Source organism: Populus alba, chromosome 19 (genome assembly GCF_005239225.2).
Source record: "Populus alba chromosome 19, ASM523922v2, whole genome shotgun sequence".
NCBI lineage: Eukaryota > Viridiplantae > Streptophyta > Magnoliopsida > Malpighiales > Salicaceae > Populus > Populus alba.
In genome coordinates, this window is record NC_133302.1 from 12,900,206 (window position 1) to 12,918,507 (window position 18,302).

The window sequence follows — 18,302 nt, forward strand, 5'->3', positions numbered from 1 at the left end:
TCTCGTACTATTTCGAACCTCATCTGAGAACAAGAATCAATCGCGTTCCATGGCATGACGATGGCGGTGAAGTGCCTTCCAGTGGGAACTTGTCAATATTCTCCAATACTGGACGACCCACACCTAAAAATGCCGTAAGAGGAAGATATTTGTCGGAAATAGAATTCAAACAAGCACACAACTATGTTCTATTTAACTGTGATGAGCTGAGACCATTTATTCAGTAAGTCTATATATGTGTAATACTAATTAAACTTTGTCAGTAACATACTGTTAATTATATATTGTAATATCATACACTCATTATCACTTGCAAGCAACATCGATAATATTTGCTCTCCAATAACTCGCAGCTGACCGAATCCCAGATCTTTCAATTACAAGATGAACAATTTGCCACATGGTTCAGAACACATGTAAGCACTATCACAAACTCATTCTAACGTATGCATGTCATTACGAGATTCTCGTTCATTTACCGTTTATTGATGTACATTTAATTACATATATTTACAAGGTTTATCAAATGGGAAGGAGTGCGCCGAAGTCATTGTCTTCACTAAGCCTCGACCCTGAAAGAAAAGTTAAGTGCTACAACGGGTATTTTGTCAATGGATATGTTTTCCATACTGAAGAATACGGGCAAGGAAGAAAGACATACAATTACGGTGTTTGTGTTAAGGGATCCACAAGTAGCCAGTTAGAAGTTGACTACTATGGTAGATTAGAAGAGGTCGTCGAACTGCAATATCATAGCGAGTAGAATAAAGTGTTTTTATTCAAATGCTATTGGTATGACACAACGGACAGAGGAATCAGAGTTGATCCGCACCATGGTCTGGTCGAAATCAACTCAAAAGCTAGACTCCGCAACATAAACGATGTCTTTGTTTTCGCAAAGCAATGTCAACAAGTTTATTACACATACACCCCTTCATTTAGAAAGGATCGATCAAGAGTTGATTGGTTGTCCGTTTTAAAAACGAAACCATGGGGTCGTGTTGAGGTTGTTTAGGATGAGAACGAAGACACAAGTGTGCGAGATGAAGTCTTTCAAGTTTGTGAGTTGGTTGAACCATATCGAGTTGCTCCTTCGATTGAATTGGAAGAAAATTCAAATTTTCGAGTTCTCGATCATAGGCTTGTTGATATTGACGGAGAGGAGTTGAATGTTGTTCTCAGCTCTAGCGGACAAGCAAATGTCGATGAAGAAGATGATATCCATTTTGAAGATTGTGATGAAGATGATGACAATTCAATTGACGAGGAAGAAGAAGAAAATTCTGACTAATTATATGAAAATGAAGCCCTATGTAAAAACATTTGTCTCATGTAATTTAGATTATGAATGATGTATTTTGTAAAACAAAATATTTCCTGTTTAAGCAATGTGGTTATTGTTTTATGTGATGGACAGTTTATCAGTTAAGTTTTTGCAGGAAGGTAAACAAGCAATACAAAGACAACCTTTCCTGCATAATGCAAAATTACCGACGTCCATACCGACGGATAACCATCCGTCGGTATCTCACAGAGAGTTCGAAATTAATTACGTGAAATGCCACCACCACTGACGACATTATGGATGGATTCACCGACACATACACCGACGGATTATAGTCCGTCGGTATATCATAGAGAGTTCGAAAATAATTACAACAAAATGCCACAATCAGCGACGGGTATACCAACGGATTCTAGTCTGTCGATATCTCATAGAGAGTTCGAAAATATTTACAACAAAATGCCACAATCAGCGACGGGTATACCGACGGATTCTAGTCCGTCGGTATCTCACAGAGAGTTTGAAAATATTTACAACAAAATGCCAAAATCACTGACGGCTTCCCCGACGGAATATTTCCGTCGGTAAAATATCACCGAAAGAAATACCGACGGACCGCGCGATTTCCAACGTGTGTGAATTAATGCGCCTCTGAACTTGTCAGATTACCGACGGAATCACCGACGGACGTCGAAAAATATGGAGGGCTGTTAAAAATTCGGTGTGAAATTCAAAAATTACCGACAGAGTTTTGACCTGTTACCGACGGAATTGATGACCTTTTATCGACGGAGATTAATTCCGTCGGTGATTCCGTCGGTAAAACTGCCCTATAAGTTCCAGCCCCCGCCGCTTCGCCTCATTTTTTCTTCTTCTCCCCGTGCCGCTTCTCTTCTCTTCTCTTCTCTTCTCCCCGCGCCGCTGCACCTCAGATTTTTGCCTTCAATCTCTAGCAAGATTTAGTGTTGTGAATCTTCCTCAAATTAAAAGGTATGTGTTTTTTTCCAATTTATTTTATTTACTTTTAATTTATTTTTAGTTGTTTTTATTTTTGTTATTTTGTTGTTTTGGTGTTTTTTTTGGTAATGTAGATAAAGTTTTGAATTTGTCACATTATTAAGGTATGTATATTTCGTTGCTTTTATTGATGTAAGTTTTTTTTTTTGAATTTTTTGAATATTTTTTATTGTTTTGAGTATAATTATTGATTAATTTGTTGAATTATAATTGTTAATGTTGAATTATAATGATTAATTTGTTGAATTTATTTTTTGTCATTTTTTTTATTGTTTTGAATATAATTATTGATTAATTTGTTGAATTATAATTGTTAATGTTGAATTATAATGATTAATTTGTTAATTTATTGAATTTATTTTTTGTCATTTTTTTTATTGTTTTGAATATAATTATTGATTAATTTGTTGAATTATAATTGTTAATGTTGAATTATAATGATTAATTTGTTGAATTATAATTGTTAAGGTTGAATTTACCTTAGAATTAATAATTGGATATGTTGGAATAATTAGTATTTTTTTTTTATATTATTGCATGATTTGTGTTTAACTGTTTCCATTGATTTTAATTGTTAGGCTATAATTCTTTTTTATTTTATTGAATATATTTTATTGTTTTATTGCCATAATTATTTAATAATTTGTTGAATTAATATTGTTAATGTTGAATTTATCTTAGATTTAATAATTGAATATGTTGGAAGAATTATTAATTTTACTCTAACTTGATGATTTGTGTTTAATTGTTTCGATTTATTTTGAATTTATAGTTTTGTTGTATTGACATAATTATTGAATAATTCGTGAATTGTAATTGTTAACGTTGAATTTATCTTATGATTAATAGTTGAATATGTTGGAATAATTAGTATAGATTGGGTCAATTGGTTGTGGCTATTGTTAATATTTGCAGGTTTGTGGATTTGGGTAATATCAAGTATAGGGGAGGTGCTGCCGAATTTTTTTAACTTTTGAATTTTATTATACAATTATTTATATAAAATTGTTTAGATGCGGAGAATGAAATCCAGAGCTAGTCGTTCACGTCCAGTCGAATCAAGTTCGTCTAGCAGCGATGCTGATGTTTCCTTAGGTGCCTCTCAAGAAGAGGCACCTACACCACCTGCGCCATCAACCGATGCTGCCTCTTCCAGCGATGTTTCACATCGCAGAAGCGGCGTGCCTTCGCAGCGGAATCAATTTACCCGTAAGTACGAGGCACAGTGGAAGGACGATCTTTCAATGTAAGTTTGTTAAGAGTTTTAGTTTTTTTTTTATATATAAAAAAACAAATTTAAAACATAATTTATGAAGTAATCACTATTTCATTAATTTCATTTCTTTTCAGGTTCACAAACATTGAGGCCGCCCCAGTAATATCATCGGCGTTTAAAGCGTCGATGGAGATTCCATTGTTTCAATGGGGTCAGATATCTAGGCATCCTGAATGGATGCCTCAAATCAATGCATGGTTTCGTAGATTTGAGGTTCGTGTTAATATATAATTTTCAGCTTATTTCTAATAAATTCTAGTTATAATTGTAAATAAATTATTAACATTTTAAAAAATTATTTTTTTTATACACAGCATCGATTCAGCTGGGACGATGAACATGACACTGTTGTGAGGAGGGTGTGGGAAAATCACGCGGCAATTAGGTAACATAGAAAACAGTACGAATTTTTTTTTACATAATTATTTATGTTTCGAAATGTAATTTTTTCGTGCGTGATTTTTGGTATGACACCCAGAAAAAGGCAAAAAAAAACAGCGAGGGATAAGGGGTTCGAAGGCTGGAATGATGTTGCGGTTTGGAGGGATTTCAAACCGATATACATCCCGGAAGATATATGGCCGCACTATCTTCAGCACGTGACGTCTGAGCGGTTCACTCGACGCTCATAGTCCGGTGCTGGCAACCGGAATCGGCCAATTCATGGCTCGGTGACAATGCACACCGGCGGCTCCGTTCCGTTTGCTGCACATGCGAAACGGATGGTAAGATTAATTTAAATGAAATATATCGTTTAATTAATTTGTTAATAAATTTTTTTCATTATAGGCTACGTCTCTTGGACGTGAGCCGAGCCCTATGGAGCTGTTTGTGGAGACGCACGTGCGGAGTCATGACCGCCAAAAGGGGACGCAACAGTTTGTTGACAACCGCTCTCAACAGTTTGTGGTATGTTTGTTCAACCATTTTATTTTGTAAGTTATTATTATGTTTATTGAATTGAATATGATGTGATTTTTTTTTCAGGAGACCTATAATAATCGGTTGAGGGAGAGATACGGGGACGATCCTTCGACCCATTCGGAATTCGATCCGGATTTGTGGATGGAGGCTGGATCGTCAGGTGGACCCGATAAAAATCAGGTTTACGGGCTCTCCAACACTACCGCCGCCAACTTGCGGTCGACCGGTACTGCTTCAACTGTTGGGAGCTCCCAATCTGTATCGAGCTCCCAATCTAAGGAGTTTGTGGCCTTGCAGCAAAGGTGCGACCACCTATCAGAGGCGTACACACAACTAAAAGAAGAGCAAAGATTGGTGAACGGACAACACAGAGCAGAGTCTAAACAACAAAGAGCGGCCTATGAAGAGCTTCGCCAAATGGTCATGAACATGACACAAGGTGGAACATGTGCGCCTAATCCTTTTTGGCCGCCTAACCCCCAGCCTCCTCCTCCTCCTCCTCCTCCACCTTTATATTAATTTTTAATAAACATTATTTATATTTAAAATTTCGTTTAATGTTTTTTTGAAACACATTTATTTTGTAATGAATATTATTTAACTTTGAGTTTTTGTTGCTTAATATAAATTTTATTTGCATAATTGGTTTGTATTATCATTAATTTAAATTATTTTTTCTAAAAAATTTTAAAAAAAAATTACACAGGGATTTACTGACAGAATAACTCCGTCGGCATTGGACAGTGTCTGCCACCATCACCGACGAATATTCAGACGGACCTATTCGGTCGGTATTCCATCCTATCACCGACATATTCACCGACGGATTATTTCCGTTGGTAAAACTCACCGACGAATTTACAGACGCAAATATTCGGTCGGTATGAAAGATCACCGACACTTTTACCAACGGATTTAGTCTGTCGGTATTTACATAACACCGACGGAAAATTTTCCGTCGGTATATTTCAAGCGGGAAACTTTTTTTTTTTGGGGCGCGCACGTTCCGTTGGTAAAACCGTCGGTAAATGTGTTTTTGGTATTTCCGACCGATATAGCGACGAAATGTGGAATTATCGACAAAAGGTATTCCGACGGATGTATTCCGTCGGTAAAATAGTCGGTAAATAATTTACCGACGAACGTTCTATCTACACCGACGGAATATGTCCGTCGGTAAAACTGTGAAATGTTGTAGTGAAAGTTTTAACTTCTATTTTTTCTTAAACCCTACTTGATTTCAGTTCAAAATCATCCAGGTCCCAAGTTGATTGTAGTCACGAGCTCATGGAAAAGTTCGTGCTTGCCTCTTAAAAATTCACAATGATCCTTGGTAAGTGTGGCATAGTGAAACAATCTCTTAATTGACCCTTACAACCCTAGTTATTAAACTTGGACCAGCCTAGTAGCTGGACTGGTCCGGGTAAGGTAAAATATCGGCCAGTGCAAAAACCCGTCCAAACCTAGTTGACTTGGCGGGTCAACCTATGAACCAGGTGACCGGGGCGAACCCGGACGAGACCTTTCTTTCTTTCTTCAAATGTGGGTTTTTTCCTAGACCCCTTTTTTTTCATATGTTTTTTAGTTGGTTATTAATCCTATTCAAAGTTTACTAAATAAATACTAGAAGAATGCTTTATTTTTTCAATGTGGGATTTGAATTTCTGTAATATATGTACTCTATGTTTTCAAGAAAAAAATTATTTTTTTTAATGTGGGATTTGAAGCTCTTTAGTATATATACTCTATGTTCACAAGAAAAAAGTTATATTTTTTCAATGTGGGATAAAAAACTTTTTGGTTTCAACACTTCAACTTAAAAGGATAATATAATATCTTTTCAATGTGAGATTTGAAGGATTTGAAACTTTTTAGTACATATACTTTATGTCCATAAGAAAAAAGTTATTTTTTCAATATGGGATTTAAAGCCTTTTAGTATATATATTCTATGTTCACAAAGAAAAAAAGTTATGTTTTTTCAATGTGGGATAAAATGTTTTTTTTTTGGTTTAAATACTTCAACTTAAAAGAATAACATAATATCTTTTCAATGTGGGATAATTTTTTTTTAAATATTATTTTAAACTTTATTATTTACAACATGTATAGCTTATATTCACATGAATTGTTTCTTAATTTTTTTCATATAAAATATTAAAATTTTAAATATATTTTTTAATTTTTTCAGGTAGACTTGAGTTAACCCATGTAACTTGTAACCTGACCTCTTGACCGGGTCAACTCTGGGTCAGGTTTGATAGGTATACTTACAACTCATTAACTTCATAGCAAGTTGTTTCCTAGTTACCAAGTAATTGATAAGATAAATAGCAATATCAATATAATTGATAGGACCTTCCAAAATGATATACATAGAGATAAGCAGAGCCTACATAAGTTATTGATGCATGTAATTAATGATTTTTTCTATTTATTTTTTATACTCCTTTTGCTCCTATAATATTTTATATTTAAGTAACTTTGTTAGAATTTTCTTGAAAATCAATCAAGTGTCTATTAAGTGAATAGATAACTCTAAAAATGTACCTTATCTTGCATCACACCTTTATTTCTTTTATTTTACACTAACATATTTATGGTTCGCACTATGTTTCCGGCCAAATAATTTTATTTTCAATGTAAAAAAAATGATCTAAAATCTGATACATTGTTTTAATTGATAATTTAAATAATAATATAAACAGACAAAAAAATAACAACAAAAAAATAAAAAAAACCCAATTTGGGCTAACTCGGATTATGAAACAATACAATGTTGAAGGGAAAAACTAAAAAAAAAAAAACTAAGACAAACAACATAAAAAACCCCGGTTATATCAATTTAACTCGCAAACTTTGCAATAATGAACATTATAGTTTGAAAACCAATTCCTAACAAATCAAATGAGAACATATGATAATTCTAAAAACAAATATGAAAAGAAAAAAGATGAAGCTCAATCTCTAGCAAATAAAGTGTTGAAGAACAAAAATTAAGAAAAATAATAATTTAAAAAGGTAAAAAAACTCAATTCGTGCCCATCCAAGTCAAGATGCAAAATCTCTAACCTCGTCGTGATACCGGATGACATGTTCGAAATCAGATTGAATAAAATTATGATGCTCAATTATCGAACAACTCAATGTAAAAAGAAATTTAATTTGAAAAAGAAATGAAAAAAAATATGAGTCAACTCGGGTTTATTTGCAAACTCATGACCATGAAAATCATGAAATCCTTGAACCAGGTTCAATCAAGAAACTTAATTCCCAGCTAATTTAATTTCAAAGGATAAAATCATGAAAAAAATATCAATTTAAAAACTTTGACAAAGGAAAAAAGACAACAACAAAAAGAATAGAAATCAAATTTGATAAATTGTAAAAAAAAAAAAACACAACCTAAAAAATAATCGGGATAAAAAAGGAAAGGACAAAAAAAACACAAAGATCAATTTCCAATAAATCAAATATTAAAGGTTGAAATTGAAATAATTCAATTTAAAAAAGGACCTAAAAAAGTCAATTCGCGTGAACTTTTGAAACTAATGACTCTGGTCATAAATCTGAGACTAACTTCGTAGCAACAAAAAAAAGATGAATTATCCTGGGTTAACTCATAAACCTTTTGATCATGGGTACAAGTTTAGGATAACCCAATATAAAAGAATGGAAAAAAAGAGTAGGAAGACCAGTTTCAAATAAATTAAATTTTAAATGATAAAATTGAAATAAATCAATTTAAGAAAAAGAACTGATTTGCCTTATTTGAAAACAAACAAATATATTTAAACCATTTCCATTCAGTCTACAAGCCTTTAAACTCATTAATATCTCAATCGCACTAGCTTGACTTGTTAAGGCGCTTTGTAGTTGTTTCGCTCGAGCTTTCTTCATTAAACCATCTGAATGCCCATACACATTTGAACCAACCTCTTCCATTTAAGAATCATGATGCATGTCAAGGACAAAAAAAAAAAAAAATGAACTCGTGTTAACATTTGAAATCAGTGACTCAAAGCATGAACCTAAGACTAATTCTATAGAAGGCAAACCCTAAAAAATAATAAAGAAAAAATCTAAAAAAAAAAGTGTAGAAAATATAAAACATTAGCTTTAAAAAAGGAAAAAAAAAAATAAACAAAGCCAACCCGGGCAAACCTTCTAAATTTGGTCTAATCTCTAAACCTCACAATTCAAAATCCTTGAACTGCATTGAATTAAAAAGCTCAATTCCCAACTAATTTAATTTTGAAAGATGAAGTCATGAAACAAATATCAATTTAAAAAACTTTCTAAAGGGAAAAAGATAGCAATAAAAAGAATATGAATCAAATTTGATAGAAAAAAACCCATGGAGGATGAAACTGTAAAAATAAAACATTAAACAAATGACCCCAAACAAATTAAATAGTAATTAAAAGAATGAGAACCAAATTTGAATGATAAAAAAAATAGAAGGCTTTTAATTGATTTTTTTTTTTTTGTAATTTTATAGTTTTAAAACAATAGTAATAAAAAGAATGGGGACAAAAAGATGAAAGATTAAAAAATAAAAGGAGGTGAAATTGAAAAAAAAATGTAATTTCATGGCTTATTAAAAAAAATAGTAATTAAAAGAACATGGACCAAATATGAAGGAAAACAAATAAAAATGGTTGATGCTGATTTTAAGAAACAGAGACAGAGAACTTGAGGCAAGTTTGGAGTACTCGCCAACCCATCAAATTGACAGACCCGGGACTTTTTAAACACCACCTTGAAAGGCATTTTTTGGTGGCTGGATAAACCCACACACACTACCAGAAAAGCGCAAGGGTCATCCACACATTGATGCGTCCGTTGCACGCGCTAACAATTTTTTTAATAATATTTAATATCTATTAATTACAAAAATGCCCCTAACTAACCTTTAAATCTACAATAAAACCAATGTAAAATGAAAAAAAAAAAACCATTGTTAGAGAGTTATGTTGATTTTTTTTTCATTAAGGGCATGAATATAATTACACTATTTTAAAAGAAATTAAAAAGATTAAAACAACCCTTAGTAATAAACATTATATTTTTTTTTTATATTCTAGGGTTAAGTTAGTAATCTTATTTTGAAAAAAAAAAAATTAAATGACCAATCTAGCCTTATACAATTTATAAGAGATAATTATGTCATGGTGAAAAGACAACTTTACCTCTAATATGTAGTTCAATTTTTTTTTTTGTCAAAGGCAATTTTGTCATTCCACTATTCCAATGAATAGTAAAATATTTCTTAGGCTACAATAACTTCTCCTTCTCTTTTAGTGTTTTTTTTTTTAATATGACAGGAAAGAAGGGTTTATGAAAGATGAAAGCCTGTGCCTTTTCCTTTTTGAAAAGAGAGGAAAGAGAAAAAGATAAGTTTTTAAGATTTTTTCTAGAGAGAGAAATTTGCTTTTTAGATTTCAATAGAATAATAAAAAGAATTAATAGAAATAGTATTTTAACATGAATGAGAACATAATTTTGAGGGGGAAAAAAAGATCAATGGGAAGAGAACTTAATAAAGATATTGAAATTGTAAGGAGATTATCATAATTTTAGGTGGAACTCAAATTAAGGCTTCCATGTTAATTATAGAAAGGAAGAGAGTGTTTAGGGTTCTTAGTTGAATATTTGAAAAAATAAATTCTAATGCCAACACATTATTTTTAAATTAAACTGATTAATTAGAATGATTAATATGTCAAACATGTTTTAAATACATGGTTGATAGTTTTGGGTGAACAATGTCATTTGCCACATTATACTTGGTTGATTTGAATGATTCGATCAATCAATTTTAAGTATAAATATAACAGTTAAATATTCATTCATTTGAGAAATATTAGAGCAATATAAAGGGAATATTTACACCAAAAATAAACATTCATGCATCAATCATTGGAGAACAATGATTGTTTATGATAAATTGGACAATAAAGCTAAAATTGATCGAGAACAAGGGAATCAACCATGCTGGAAAGATCCTGATCGACCAAGAGATTCATAAAAGTAGTTGACTAGATGATGACTTATGATTTATCAAGGGAAATTGATTAACCACAAGAGTTCTAATATGATTGAAGAACCCAAAAAGCTTAATTCTATTAAAAATGACAGAAGATTTTGTTAAAGTCATCTCTTTGTCTTTATCAAATTCCTTTTGCAACTAGTCTCCTTTATACATCTATAAATTGCCATTCATTATAGTCTTTCTCTTTAAGACAAACTTACATCTAATGAGTTTTATCTCTTTAAGTGGATTAACCAAGTTCTATACCTTGTTAGCATGCATGGAATCCATTTTAGATTTTATGAACTCAAGCCATTTCACACAATCAATATTAGATATTGCTTCCATATAATTGGTAAGTTCATCAAGTATGAGCAACTTATCATTTCCATCTTTCATAAGAAGTCCATATCTTATTAGTGCGTAGCATGTCCTATCAAATCTACAAAGTTTTTATGTTGCTCGAGCTTTATGTTAAACATCCAACATTACATCTTTAGCTTTGAGTTCTATTTAGATGTTAGTTTTTAGTTCTTGAACTCTTTCATGTTCTATTTTCCTCCTAATACTCATTTCAATAAAAAAAAATTCATTCTCTAAGAAAGCAACATATGTTAAGAAAAACACATTTAGTTTAATGGAATGGTAGAAATAATATCCACTAGTTTTTTTTTTTGAATATCCATAAGCTTATATTTTATTTATTTTTAAAATTAAAAATTTAAAATAGATTTTAAAAACAATTTAATAAAATTGTCTTTACCATTTTTTTAAAGAAGTGACATAAGACACATACGATTCTAGAGTCGTAGATGATACGTTCGACTCTTCAATTTCTGTTATTTCTCTAAATAGATTTTTAATTGTGCTATTTTTCTAAAAACATTTTCCGTGTATGCTATTTTGAAAAAAACAAACTCTATTCATCACCTTAGTTAATTATTACCATTACATTACATTAGAAATTAAATCAAAGTTAAAAACAAAACTAAAAGATTTGACAAGTTATTGCCTAACCATTTAAGGCACCTGAAATTATAATATACTCTTAATTTCACAATTTTTATATATCTAACAAATATTTATATTTCCATCCCAATCTTCATTTTTGTTCTATTTTTATCCTTGAATTGTGAGGGAGGAGAATAAAGGTTTTGAATCACCACATCTCACCAACAAACAAACCACTCTTGATGCTAACTGATTTGTTTTTTAGATGAGAGTTCGATTGACCTAGTTTTACCCTTCAATCATACTGGAAAACAAAAAATTGAGGCTCATAAAGATTTTTTTTTACATGATTTTTGATTTTGAGTTTTTTAAACCAATATAAGGTGTCTTGGGATCGAAAATGAGTGTTTGTAGAGTCTAACTAGTCCATAATTGGCCCATGTTATGTTGTGAGTTAGAGCAAAAAAAAATTAAAGCGTAAAAAAAATCCAAGTATTGGTGATGTGTCTTTTTTAAAAAATAGATTTTAACAATGGAATTAAATGATTTTTTTTTATCTAATATTGAGATGAAAAAACATTTGATTTACCTAGGTTAAAATGAGATGACCATGAAATTCGTGGGATAATATGAAAAACAAATTGAAAAGTTCAATCCTGAATTAACTTCAATATTGAAAGACAAAGTTGATAAAAAAAAAAATAGCATTTACTTTTATAAAAAAAAAACTAAGTGAAATTAAGTCAACAAAGAAAACTCACGACGCAAGTTATGCACGTCATCGAATTCAATAATTTTTTTTTTTATCTCAAAGATTATTTTTTATTTAATTATATAAACAATAAATTACATGAATAGTTTTTTTGTATCAAAATATTTATTTTAGAAGTAAAAAAAACTGTGATAGGAATGTGGTGTTGAGATAATAAAAGTACTTCATTGATAATAAATGATTAAATTGTATTCCCCCCCCTAAATTGAGGGGCAATAAAAGCATTAAACCACAAAAAAAAAGACAAACAAATAATAGTCTGAATGCGGTGAATTAACCTGGTACACCTATGAAACTGACTCATGGACTCAATTGGTTCAATGATTTTTTTTTAATTTTTTAACCCAAATATAAAATAGAGAAAAAAACCCAAAAGGAGCCCAAGTGCGAGAGTCTGTCTTTATTTTTTAAAAGGGCAAACGACATGAGTCAGTGACGCGTCGATGACAACAATAGACAAAACATCATCTATTTTTGTAGAATTCAGCACGCATAGGTCGCCAAAAAATAGGACTTTGATTTTTTTTCTTTCTTAAAACCCCATTTTGACCGAAAACATATTGATAACTTATTTGGCATTACGTCAGGTCAGAGAAAAGGAAAAAAAACACCCAAGTGAAATGAAACCACCCGACACGATTTCAACTAACGGTAATTTTTGTCAGCTTTGTGAAAAAAAAGCTCAAAATAATTTCAACAACCTAAAAGGACCAATCACCTATATAAATTAAAAGCCACAATCATTTACATGCCTTTGGAAAAAAAGAAAAAAGCCAGAAACGACAAACGCATTTTATAAGAAAAGAAAATGAAAAGAAAAGGAGTTTTATTATTTTATTATGGAATATCCTCGCGATTATTTCGCAACATTATCCACCGTCTCTCTTCCATGTGCTCCATTTTGTTCCCATATATTCGATGTGATAAATAATTTTGTCAGCTTTGTAAAGGCGCCTTTAAAACATGGAAATATGTCGTGGTCTCCCTTCAATGACAGGAATCGCTGGGGCTGAACCAAGCAGAAAGACACCAAACCACAAAAAGGAAAAAGACAGCACAACAAAACAAATATTGATATCTGAAGGCATCATCTACTATCATCACAATAAATAATCTCTATGGAAACTTTTTTTGATAAAATTTTGTGGCGACCGGGAGGAAGAAGGCAGGAGGAGGGCTCCACTCATGGCAATAATTGTCCTTTTGAAAGCAACCCTCCAGTGAAGCATTTTCAAATGAAGTTGGAATTTATTAGAAAATATCACAAATTCCTATCTATATTTTTACTATGCAATTATAGCATTCCCAAAAGTTTTGAAATGAAAAGGGAGTAGTACATTGTTATTTTATCAGCCTTGGGTTTTGAACAACATTAAGTCTATAACTATACCCTTCTTGTTTGAAACCACCACTTAATCTCTTAATTATTGTTGATTAATGTCTTATTAAAACAACTTCATATTTTCCGAAAATTCTGACAAAAATTTAAATTCTCAAAAGACACATTTAGATCTAACTTTTTTTTAAAAAAAATGTTATAAAGTGTTAGAATTTGAAAAGGAACATGTATGTTATTGTTCAACAATAAAGCAAAATTGATTATGAGAAAAATATATCTCATTTTATATATCTTATTAAGTATAAATCTAAAAGGTGTGGACTTTTAATTCTCCATTCAATCATTTTTCATCATCTCGCATATTACTATGAATTACAATAGTATATTTTTTTAAAATTTTCACTTTGATCCTTAAATTTTTATTTTGCACAATTAAGCCTCTTTGAGCTCAAATTAGAGTATAATTGCATGTTTTATTAGGGGTGAGAGTTAAATTCAAAGGCAGAGGACTGAAGTGAAATGATCGGCTAAAAAGGTGGTAGGTTTGCAAATGGTTTGAAAAGTTCATTTGTGTCCCTCAGCTTTTTATGTTATTAGTTAATCGGTCCCTGTAATTTTTACAAAATAAATTTTGATATCAAACTTAGTTTTCCTCATTTTCTAGTCCTTTTTTTGGTGGAAGAGAGAGGAGGGGATGCCATATTCTAGTTTAGAGAGAGAAAGTGGACACTGGAGAAGATTTAGGCCACCAAAACGTTCAATTTTTGTGTCAAATGATTTCATATGATGAGAAAGAGTTACGATTAAGTGATCTTTTACCTTGGAAACACATAAAAAAATAGATCTAACCTTTGGAAGATTTTTTGTTTCAGGTATTGGATCAATGTTTTGTGTTTTTTGAGGCTATGAATTGGTTTACCAAGGTTCCTATGATGTTTCCTAGGTGTTTTGAGTCAAAAAATAAATAACCTTGTTTTTTCGACCACACCGAGTGGTCGGATTCTGGAATTTCCAGACGATGCGTCATTTGTTTTTTCTCAAAGAAACTAGGGCCGATGACGCATCGTCCGCCCCATTTATTACTCATTTCAATAAAAAAAATTCATTCTCTAAGAAAGCAACATATGTTAAGAAAAACACATTTAGTTTAATGGAATGGTAGAAATAATATCCAATAGTTTCTTTTGAATATCCCATAAGCTTATATTTTATTTATTTTTAAAATTACGAATTTAAAAAATAGATTTAAAAAATAGTTTAATAAAATTATCTTTACCATTTTTTTAAAGAAGTGGCATAAGACACATACGATTCTAGAGTCGTAGATTATTACGTTCGACTCTTGAATTGTGTTATTTCTCTAAAATAGATTTTTAATTGTGCTATTTTTCTAAAAACATTTTTCGTGTATGCTATTTTGAAAAAAAACAAATACTCTATTCATCACCTTAGTTAATTATTACCATTACATTACAAAAAATCAAAGGTAAAAACAAAACTAATAGATTTTGACAAGTTATTGCTTAACCATTTAAGGCACCTCAAATTATAATATATCTCTTAATTTCATAATTTTTATATATCTAAACAAATATTTATATTTCCATCCCAATCTTCATTTTTATTCTTTTTTTTATCCTTGAATTTTGGTGAGGAGAATAAAGGTTTTGAATCACCACATCTCACCCACAAACAAACCGATCTTGATGTTAAGTGATTTGGTTTTTAGATGAGAGTTTGATTGACCTAGTTTTGCCCTTCAATCATTCTGGAAACATAAATTGAGGCTGCATAAAGATTTTTAACATGAATTTTGATTTTGAGTTTTTAAACCAATTACAAGGTGTTTGGGATTTGAAAATGAGTGTTGTAGATTCTAACTAGTCTATTGGCCCATGCTATGTTGAGAGTCGGAGCAAGAAAAAAAAAATTGAAAGCGTAAAAAAAAATCCAAGTATTGGTGATGTGGTGATGTGCCTTTTTAAAAAATAGATTTTAAGAATGAATTAAATGATTTTTTTATTATCTAATATTGAGATGGAAAAAACATTTGATTTACCTAGGTTAACATGAGATGACCTATGAAATTTGTGGGGATAAATATGGGAAAACAAATTGGAAATTTCAATCCTGAATTAACTTAACATTGAAAGGCAAAATTGAAAAAAAAAAATAACATTTACTTTTATTAAGTGACTTGAGTCAACAAAGAAAACTTTATGCATCATCAGATTCAATAATTTTTTTTTATCTAGAAATTATTTTTTAATTTAATTATATAACAATAAATTGCATGATAGTTTTTTTGTATCAAATATTTATTTTAGAAGTAAAAACTGATAGGAATGTGGTTGCTGAAAAATAACTAAAATGAGCATTCCCCCTCTCAATTGCAATAAAGCGAGCAATGCTGCAGATAAACCTATAGAACTCATGGACTCATCGGGTTCAATGATTTTTTATTTTATTAATTTTTTTTAACCCTAAAATATTAAAATAGAAAAAAAAACTAAAATGAGCTTCTGTCTTTATTTTTTAAAAAACTTTTAAAAAGGGCGAACAACATGAGTTAGAGACACGTCGACCGATGACAATAGACAAAACATCATCTACTTTTGTAGAATTCAGCACCCATAGGTCGCAAGAAAAAATAGGACTTTGATTTTTTTTTTTTTTTAGCTTAAAACCCCATTTTGACCCTAAAATACATTTATAAGCTTATTACTGGCATTATCACGGTCACCTCCTTTGGCATGGAGAAGGAAAAAAACATATAAGTAAAACTACTATCATCGAAAATGAAACCTATTGACACCGATAATTTCAAAACCTTTTTGGTAACTAGGTAATTTTTGTAAACGATCACTTTCTATCTCAAAGCTGAAATTTGAAACCCTCTTTCTTTCAACACAAAACAAACTGAAAAAAAGAAAAAAATTTTTTTTTATCTCAAAATTAAATTTGAACAACTAAAAGGACCAATCACCTATAAACCTAAAAAGATGGGGGATAAAAATAATTATTTATATATAAAAATTTAAAACCACAATCTATTTTACCTGCTAATTTTATTTTGATCCTCTAATTTCCAATCCGACCCTTCCTTGAAAAAAGAAAAAAAGCCAGAAAGGACTAACGCAGTTTATAAGAAAGAAAATGAAAAGAAAAGGAGTTTATGTATTTTATTTATGGAATATCCTCGAATATTCAAAGATTATTTCGCAACATTATCCACCTTCTCTCTTCCATGTGCTCCATTTTGTTCTTGATAAATCATTTTGTCAGCTTTTTGTAGCAATGCAGGCGCCTTTAAAACATGGAATATGTCGTGGTCTCCCTTCGATGACAGGAATCGCTGGGGCTGAACCAAGCAGAAAGACACCATACCACAAAAAGGGAAAAGACAGCACAACAAAACAAATATTGAGATCTGAAGGCATCATCACAATAAAATAATCTCTATGGAAACTTTTTTGATAAAATTTGTGGCGACCGGGAGGAAGAAGGCAGGAGGAGGGCTCCACTCATGGCCATAATTGTCCTTTGAAAGCAATCCTCCAGTGAAGCATTTTCAAATGAAGTTGGAATTTATTAGAAAATATCACAAATTCCTATCTATATTTTTACTATGCAATTATAGCATTCCCAAAGTTTTGAATTGAAAAGGGAGTAAGGAGTACATTGTTATTTTATCAGCCTTGGTTTTGAACAACATTAAGTCTATAACTATACCCTTCTTGTTTGAAACCACCACTTAATCTCTTAATTATTGTTGATTAATGTCTTATTAAAACAACTTCATATTTTCCGAAAATTCTGACAAAAATTTAAATTCTCAAAAGACACATTTAGATCTAACTTTTTTTTTTAAAATGTTATAAAGTGTTAGAATTTGAAAAGGAACATGTATGTTATTGTTCAACAATAAAGCAAAATTGATTATGAGAAAAATATATCTCATTTTATATATCTCATTAAGTATAACTCTAAAAGATGTGGACTTTTTAGTTCTCCATTCAATCATTTTTTCATCATCTCACATATTGAATGCTGCGTATTAACCTGATAAACCTAGGAACCGACTCATGGACTTAATTGGGTTTAATGATTTTTTTTTCAATTTTTTAACCCAGATATAAAATAGAAAAAAAAACCCAAAAAGAACCCAAGCACGAGAGTCTGTCTTTATTTTTTAAAAGGGCGAACAACATGAGTCAGTGACGCGTCGATGACAACAATAGACAAAACATCATCTACTTTTGTAGAATTCAGCACCCATAGGTCACCAGAAAAATAGGACCTTAATTTTTTTTGCTTAAAACCCCATTTTAAACCAAAACACATTTATAAACTTATAATTGGCATTATCACAGTTAGATTCACCTCCTTTAGCATGGAGAAGGAAAAAAACATTCTAAGTAAAACTACTATCATAAAAAAAAAAAATAAAAATAAAACCTATTGACCACTGATTTCAATCTTTTTTGGTAACTGAAATCTTTGTAAAACGATCACTTTCTATCTCAAAGCCGATATTTGAAACCGCTCGTTCTTTCCAACAAAAAAAAAAACTAAAAATAAAAAAAATGAATTTTTATTTCAAAATTAAATTTTGAACAACTAAACGGACCAATCACCTATAAACCTAAAAAGATGGGGAATAAAAATAATTATTTTATATAAAAAATTTAAAAAGCACAATTT

The 18,302-nt window shown here is 30.8% G+C and overlaps 1 protein-coding gene across 1 annotated transcript; it reads left to right on the forward strand.

Moving 5' to 3' along the window:
* The first annotated feature begins 4,039 nt into the window (after positions 1-4,039).
* LOC140955053 (uncharacterized) lies at positions 4,040-5,021 on the forward strand. Its single transcript, XM_073406581.1, has 3 exons — positions 4,040-4,303; positions 4,368-4,487; positions 4,566-5,021. The coding sequence occupies exons 1-3, from the start codon at positions 4,256-4,258 to the stop codon at positions 5,019-5,021; spliced, it is 624 nt and encodes a 207-aa protein (XP_073262682.1). The 5' UTR covers positions 4,040-4,255.
* The last annotated feature ends 13,281 nt before the right edge of the window (positions 5,022-18,302 follow it).